Here is an 8,162-nt window from a genome sequence, read left to right on the forward strand (position 1 = left end):
TTTTTTTTGGTATTGTTTCTATAACGCAATATTTTAATGCGTTATAGAAAAAACAATTGCTTCTATAACGCAGTAAAATACTACGCTAAAGCAGTTAACGGTTCCGTCTCCGTGAACTGCTTTAGCGCAGTAAATTCCTGCGCTAAAGGTAGTTTTATAACTTTTTTTTTGTTGGGATATTTTGGTTCAAAGTGATTTTTTTGGGGGGCATTTTGATTCCGGACTCTAATAATAGATAGTGTCAAGCCCGTTTGCACGTATCACAATTCGTCCTAAATTATTTCTTGATTAGACCAACCATTACCAGAGTTCAATTTTTCAATCATTATTTGGGATGCCTACAACTTGCAAATCATGATTTCCATCATAGTGAGAAAGAAGTGTAAGAAACTGATTTTGGGCAAAGGATCCTTCACGCATGAATTTTGTGCGTGAAAGGGTCGAAATGCATTTTTGCAGTTTGGTCCTTTCACGCACGAAATTCGTGCGTGAATCCTATTACTGTTTTTTTTTTTATACTAGTTTGGTTCAACTTTTTTTTTGTGCTACAAAAGTCGCGGATTCTCAAGAAGGAGAATCTCTGCACCTGCTTTTCTTCCAGAATGCAAAACAGAACGAAGGAAAAAAGTTCTTTTTTAATAAACAATATGTCCAAGGATTCCACTGAACGAATAGGACTCTTTTCCAATCATTTTTTACGATAACAGTCTCTCATTATAAAGTAGTTCAAAACTATATCCAATTCCCAACTAAACATGAAGAAACAGTAACCTATTTTCTTGTTACACACCAATACAATATCTTGTTAACAGAGAGAGAGAGAGAAACACATACGACATACATCAAGTCAGTAATATTACAGTATGGTGGACCATTTGGATGCTTCTTTAGCGCTTTTGCCCGTCATTTTTTTTTTTAAATCATTTCTCAACCCTAATATCATCTGAGGGTGGAGATGGTGGATTGATGAAGTTGATTTCCGTTGGTGGTGGGTCCCTTGATGGTGGTTTGAGGATGCTTGTCACAGTATCAGCACCTCTTAATTCAATGGCCGCCTCATCGAAAGCTAAAGCAGCTTCTTTAGCAGTATCGAATGTTCCCAACCATCGGACTTTCTTTCTTGTCTCCCGAATCTCTGCCACCCACTTGCCCCATTTTCGTTGTCTGACCCCTATGTACTTCACATCTCCTTCCGGCAGCTTATTCTCTTTCTTCTCTTTGGACTTTTTCATCGAGATTGCCTCGGTCTTTTCATTCTCAGCGATGATTTCCTTTTCACGCGCCTTTTCATGTAGCTTTGTCTTCTTTCCTTTAGCTTTCTCCCCCTCAACATTAGACGAGCTTGCGACACCGCAGTTTGGCATGTGAGTTCGTGCAGGAAGCGCCAGGACAATGGAACTTTCTCCGACTTGATTGGTTGATTTTCCTGTTGCATCATTTTTTGAGGGCTTTTTGGAGGCCATGACTTTAGGAAAAAAGAAAACAACAAAGAACGTCATAAGCGTGTTAAGAAAATCTTTCTTTATTTTGATATATAAAAATCTTCATTGAACATTTTATCAAAAATACGAGGTGATGTACCCTAAGTCTTCATAGTTAGCCAGGAAATGTAAACAACAAACAACAAACACATATATAAACGACCAAATTAAAAGTAAAACCACCGACTCTAGGAATCAGTAGTATCATATCTATCTATACATATCATAGTTGTCGTTATCGACTCTGAACCATATATACATAAGCATCTTTAAAGACATATATTTATGTTAAGTTCTACGTCAATCGTCAAACAACAGCAACTCACTTAAAATCCTAGATTTGCTTTTTTAAATAGAAATATTCCATACATGGAAGAATTCACAAATCCATCAACGAATTTTAGTTAGTTCAAAAGAATAAAGACAGCTGAAAACCTCAAATATCTAAATTATTATAAGCTTAAAAGGTGTGTCTAAAACACACATAGACTTCTGACTCTTTTTTGAGAAGTGTGATGGATTTCTGACTCAGTTTTTAGAAGAGTAAAGACATCAAAGAAACAGCATTGGACATGTAACATTTTTGAGAAAATCAAGAAACTTAAAACTTACTAGGAAGTGTGATAGATTTCTGACTGTTTTTTTTTTCTCTGTGCAGCTTTGTTAGTACCAAAGTAAAGTTGTCTTGAGTATATATTGAGAAGGCTGTGTAGTACAGGTGTTACATCAACAGATGCATGGCATCCATGTGGCGGCCGACAAACCAGTTACATTTCTTCCAACAGATACTGCTGACAGTTGAGTAACTCTTGTTTGTTACTCATTTTTGTGAAAGTTCCATTTAATGGTTTTCAACTTTCATGCTTTTCTTACAGTGAAAACTGAAACAATTGTAACTGAGGTGAGAAAGAAAAGGATTACATTCAGAAAGTGAACACTCTTGACACATAATTCAAAAAAATTATGTAGTATGCAATATGTGTTATACACGGTATAAATTTTCCCTTCAAGTTTTTAAGTGCATTAGCTCATGTATTATGATTTTATAAACTACTCGACATTTGTGTGGCTTTAAATTATTTTACTAATAAAAGGGGAAATTTAAAATTAAGTTATTTCTAATTATAGAAAGATGATTCTTTCTGGGACATACTAAATATGAGAATTCAACACATAAATTGAGACGGAAGGAGTATGATTTTATAAATTACTTGGTAGAAATATATAAATCGTAATAAGGGCATAAGCAGTATATACGTTTATCCTCATTGCAAATCATTGCAAGTCATATTTATCTGATAGTGTTAAAAAAAATATATACACCAGAAAGGCAGAAACTATATACTGTTCATAAACTCCCTAGCAATGAGCCAATGACTAATCCATATAAGCGCATACCTGATTCTCAGATGAGAGGGAAAAAAAGGGCAGAAAAATGCACCAAGAATCTCCCGTTCACGCAAGGTCGGGCTAAGAGCCACACCGGGTGAGAGCCTACCATGACACAACCAGTGGTTGATTCCACAGCTCGAACTCGTAACTATAGATCATGAGAAAACAAAAAGGAAAATACAGAGTTTTGCATGAACAGTGCATTGAAAGGTAAGTTACTATAGAAGGTACCCTCTAGAAAATTATAGAGCCAGCTGCAAAATGCTTTAGCCCATCTTCAGATTAAGCAAATAAAATATTTAGTCATGAAGAAGCAGCCAAACCTGGTCTCACATTGATGTCAACACTTGCAGACTTAGAAACATATGTTGAAAATGACTTTCCTTTCACTTGTCTTTCCTTCAATAAGTTGATGGTTTCATTAATAACCATCCTTGTTATCTTTGTCCTCTGTGACTTGAAGCGAAGAGCGTGAGGTGAAGCATACGGTCCTTTCAAGTAAAGTACACATATTATCGATGTTTATGAATATGGTACTATAACAATCAAACTGCAACTAAATCAATAAATTTCAGCATCTTATGTACAATATAAATACCGAATCCAACTAAGAGTAGAGATTCAAAGAATCAACTGTTTCTCACCGGGCTTACTTTGTGCTTCAGTGTTTGAAAAACATACTTCACTGGGGTCATCCATGAAGCGATAACCCCTCGCTACGTATCAATTCATCTCCTTAAACGATGAAGCGATGACTTTTAATAACACTATTCCTTAGAAGGACCGCCATAGGTTGACCAAACTCCTGAAGAATGTCATGCATATGTGATGGAAATTCCGGTTTATAGTCTCGGTTTTCTCTCCAAACTTCTGGTCTAATGAAACTTCAATAATGACGTTATAGGTCCATGAAATATAGGCACAACTCAGAGACATAACAGTGGATACTCCGAAGAAGGCCACCAAATGCTATGAACGATGACAAACAACTACGTTACAAGATAAATCATCACCCACTACCACATATCAAACTGTTCAAGTTATTTTTGTATCGTCTCTGGACTCGTCTCAGTTGACCAAAAGGCGAACTTTTTCCCGTTCCTTGCAGAGGTTTGGTTAGCATCCATAAAACTGATGTCCAGACTAAAATCTGCTTCATCAACCTTGGTAGATGTATTATTCTCCTGTTCCAATAACTTCTAGATTTACAAAATTTCCTTCCTTGGCGCTTGGACCTATCTTTCTAATATCATCAGCCCAAATTTTCAAAACCGAAGATGAATTTCTGACGAAGAAAAGTTTTAAGTTCTTCCCCAAGAAAAACTCATTTGCTCCATTAGAGTAACCAAGAAACGAATCACTGTTGAGAGGGATGATGTCGCTGTCCTCAACCCATATATTGTGTTTAAGATCCAAGGCCTTTCTTTTACATGGGCCTTCACAAGAATATCTTTATGTGATTCCTGAAATTTAAAAGCGTTTGTTAGCCTTATATAGTCAAAAAAATAGGTCTTTGTCGATCACAGTATGACCTCTTCTTGCAAGATCAAAGAGGAAATCAGAGTTTGGACCCAGGGCGTTCGGAATTTTAAGACAGGACAATGACCTCAAGTTAATGTATAACAACCGTCAAACTAAACTAATGAACAAGTACCGGTAATTAATATATTAAACAGTCGGATGTTTTGTTTTAGAGCAGAGTTGCTTTTTTGATTTTTTTTCAATTATTAATTTTATGTTTTGTTTTTTAAAAATAAAAACCTACACATAGGAAAAAGAAAAAAAAAACTTACGAGTTAAGCCTAGGGAAAAACTAATATAGGAGTGAGCTATATTATTTATTGTTTAAAAAAAGAAAGCATATATATAGCAAAATAGGAACTAGCGTAAAAAATGAAACATGAAAGTCTCGAACCCACATCTCGGGGAAACAAAGGGCCTTACAAGCCGCGCCTCAAACCACTGAATCATCAGCTTGCATTTGTATGTGGTTTCGGATGCAAATAAATATATAAACTTACTAGATTTTCTAGTACAAATATAGGGTCTACGCAAAAGTTACTGGGTTCGGCCGAACCCCCCAATTACACTGTAGCTCCGCCCCAGTTTGGACCCAACAATACAATGTTTTGAATATTCAATCTATCAAAGTGGCAGAGAAGATTCCTAACAATCGACTCTGATGTCTGATGTAGGTTTACAAGTATCTGTAGTTTCTGCGCTGACCGGAGAACAGTGCCCAGTTGATCCGAACTTTGTATGATTCACCAGGAAAAACTTCTCTGAAACAGAAGTCATACCACTTTAGACTGCAAATTTGGCAGCTTCAAAAAGTTAAAATCAAGACTCTTCTTATCCACTAAGTAAGAATCTGGACCAGCAGATTTCCCGTAGTTAACGCCAGCATTCCGATGAGACACACTAAAAGCTTGCTCACGCAAGAGGTTGGTATAAATGTTAAAGTAACCACAGATATGTATAAATTTAATGAACCAAAGTGTCCAAATGATCTCCCCCGTCTTTTTGTCCAAATTGCTAGTTTTAACACACGTCATAATTTTTTTCAAGGGCTTTTTTTCATTTTTTGCCTGTCAGCTGATATTAATTACAGGCAGTATCCAAAATATACATCACATATATACTGATTATGTATATGTTATGTATATTTATGTATAAACATGTATATTTATACTTAATACAGAACCTATACATTTGTTTTTTTTTTTTTTTGAGCGGTCCAAAAATGTAGTTATCCCTTCTTTTTTCAACTTACATGCTGCAAAGATGAAAAGAGTGGCTAGCAGGTACATTATCACCGATCAAGAAATGGCTTTATGTCCTTGGCCTTGTGTTCATTATACCACATACGGAATTCTTTCCAAGGTCTTGGAAACAGAAGTTTCCCACAAGTACCGACCAATTGGTACAAGAAGAGTTGAGTGTCATCATCGAAACATATTATGTTTCCATGTTTACCTGTCAGACACACCAATTTAGACTACTCAAGCTCATAATAAAAGTAGCACTTATTGCATAGGCTGTCAAGTGTCATAAAGTTCCAGTGAATGAATGTACAGATAGCAAGTTAAAATATGGAAAATGATAGACGTGTGCTTCACTAAAGCAAATAAATTCAACTAGGTAGGTTAAGATCTTCCAGAATCTAGGAGCAATACAGAAGGTTCAAAAACTAAGATGTTCGAGAAGCTGAGAAATGTACAATCTTGAAACTGTTAAAGGCCTAATTGCACACGACTTGCGTTGATTTTAGAAGTCCCGAGATATCTTTCAATTTCACTAAATTGAAAAGAAAAAGTGAATATCTGAAAACATGACATATCTATTCTAAAAATATGAAGTTCTCAGAATGGTATTTTAGCTAGGCAGTAACACACGAGGTGCAAGAACCCCGGATTTTATCTACCCCGACACATAAAAAATGCAGGTAGGAAGTAACTCAAAAGACTATGAGGTTGTTGTTGAAGATCATGGGAGAAAAAGGTCGAATTTTCTCCGAGAGGATAATATCAAAAAGTTTTTAATAGCTCAAGGGGCCAAATATCTGGTTTTGTAGTCAAATCACTAACAAAGAAGCTCGATTTTCTCCAATAGAAGCAACCTGTTGGTACAACAAAATGAATTGCTGAACATGCTTATATTCGCTTAACACTGACGCCAAAAAATTTCATCTTTTCGTACATAACACTAACTACCAAAAAAAAAAAAAATGGTTTGAGACATTCCCCAGAAGGAAGGTCTCAAAAGTCCATACCCGATGTATTCATGAGCCATACATCCAAATACAAGTATGTATATTGATAGAGAGAGATGTCATGCACAATAAGTCCCACCTTGATGCACAAGGTTAGTAGTGTTCATCGAAATTGCATTGAACGTCTAACTAGATAAATATTGATATGAGAGTAACCCCAACTAATTTGACAAATAACCGTCAAAATATACACGAAAACTTTGTGGTACTCAGAAAATAACGACAGCGAAAAAGCAAGCTAAATGAAGCAAATAAAGTAACAGGTAGTAGTAAAAATTGAAGAATAAGATAAAGATTCAAAGAACCATATAAAGATTTCTATTTCTTTCAACAAAAGGTATATTGATTGTTATTCAATTAGTTAAGAGATAAAAAAAAAACCCAACAACCATGGATAATCTTGTAACAAAGCTGCATCCCTTATACTTATATGGGCATCATGTGCCCTGAGCCCCACCACCCCTCCAAATCCTACTGAATGAAAATCTAAGACAAAAAATGGAAACAATTAATAGGGCGGGCTAATCAAAAAATGGAAACAATTAAGAGATAAAGGAATCAGTAGTATCATATCTATCTATACATATCATAGTTGTCGTTATCGACCCTGAACCATATATACATAAGTATCTTTAAAGACATATATTTATGTTAAGTTCTACCTCAATCGTCAAACAATAGCAACTTACTTAAAATTCTAGATTTGCTTCTGTCCCTAGTGTTTTTAAATAGAAAAATTCCATACATGGAAGAATTCACAAATCCATCAAAGAATTTTAGTTAGTTCAAAAGAATAAAGACACCTGAAAACCTCAAATATCTAAAGCAGCAGAATCTAGACATTATTATAAGCTTAAAAGGTGTGTCTAAAACACACATAGACTTCTGACTCTTTTTTGAGAAGTGTGATGGATTTCTGACTCAGTTTTTAGAAGAGTAAAGACATCAAAGAAACAGCATTGGACATGTAACATTTTTGAGAAAATCAAGAAACTTAAAACTTACTTGGAAGTGTGATAGATTTCCGACTGCTTTTTTTCTCTGTGCAGCTTTGTTAGTACCAAAGTAAAGTTGTCTTGAGTATATATTGAGAAGGCTGTGTAGTACAGGTGTTACATCAACAGATGCATGGCATGCATGTGGCGGCCGACAAACCAGTTACATTTCTTCCAACATATATACTGCTGACAGTTGAGTAACCCTTGTTTGTTACTCATTTTTGTGAAAGTTCCATTTAATGGTTTTCAACTTTCATGCTTTTATTACAGTGAAAACTGAAACAATTGTAACTGAGCTGAGAAAGAAAAGGATTACATTCAGAAAGTGAACGCTCTTGACACATAATTCAAAAAAATTATGTAGTATGCAATATGTGTTATACACGGTATAAATTTTTCCTTCAAGTTTTTAAGTGCATTAGCTCATGTATTAGCAGACAGTCCATTAGAACAAGAAGACTTGAAGGAGGCTAATAATAAGAACCAAGCCAATCAAAATTTTGGTTTATGACAGCAATA

General features: G+C 35.3%; 1 protein-coding gene and 1 long non-coding RNA gene across 7 annotated transcripts; both read right to left on the reverse strand.

The window, feature by feature from the left end:
• Positions 1 to 725: 725 nt before the first annotated feature.
• Positions 726 to 4,441, reverse strand: LOC132626396 (ethylene-responsive transcription factor RAP2-3-like). 6 transcript variants are annotated; one of them, XM_060341256.1, is made up of 3 exons: positions 3,527 to 4,441; positions 3,197 to 3,364; positions 726 to 1,465 (listed from the first exon to the last, which is right to left on the reverse strand). In XM_060341256.1, exons 1-3 carry the CDS (start codon positions 3,570 to 3,572, stop codon positions 921 to 923), a joined length of 759 nt encoding a protein of 252 aa, XP_060197239.1. In that variant the 5' UTR covers positions 3,573 to 4,441; the 3' UTR covers positions 726 to 920. The 6 variants fall into 6 exon arrangements, with proteins under 6 accessions (XP_060197239.1, XP_060197242.1, XP_060197238.1 ...); XM_060341259.1 differs by having other exon boundaries at positions 3,197 to 3,429; XM_060341255.1 differs by having other exon boundaries at positions 3,518 to 4,441.
• Positions 4,442 to 5,098: 657 nt separating this feature from the next.
• Positions 5,099 to 7,644, reverse strand: LOC132626399 (uncharacterized). The gene is made up of 2 exons (XR_009577272.1): positions 5,647 to 7,644; positions 5,099 to 5,155 (listed from the first exon to the last, which is right to left on the reverse strand). It is a non-coding gene; the product is annotated as an uncharacterized LOC132626399 (long non-coding RNA).
• Positions 7,645 to 8,162: the final 518 nt, after the last annotated feature.

Source organism: Lycium barbarum, chromosome 2 (genome assembly GCF_019175385.1).
Source record: "Lycium barbarum isolate Lr01 chromosome 2, ASM1917538v2, whole genome shotgun sequence".
NCBI classification, from domain to species: Eukaryota; Viridiplantae; Streptophyta; class Magnoliopsida; order Solanales; family Solanaceae; genus Lycium; species Lycium barbarum.

Bases quoted from the DNA above. Each gene is read 5' to 3' on its own strand.
- LOC132626396 (XM_060341255.1), bottom strand. From the start codon at position 3,572: ATGGATGACCCCAGTGAAGTATGTTTTTCAAACACTGAAGCACAAAGT. The intron at 3,365-3,517 runs GTGAGAAACAGT...TTTACTTGAAAG, and splicing joins TGAAGCACAAAGTAAGCCCG to GACCGTATGCTTCACCTCAC. The intron at 1,466-3,196 runs GTTTGGCTGCTT...TTTTTCCTAAAG, and splicing joins TGACATCAATGTGAGACCAG to TCATGGCCTCCAAAAAGCCC.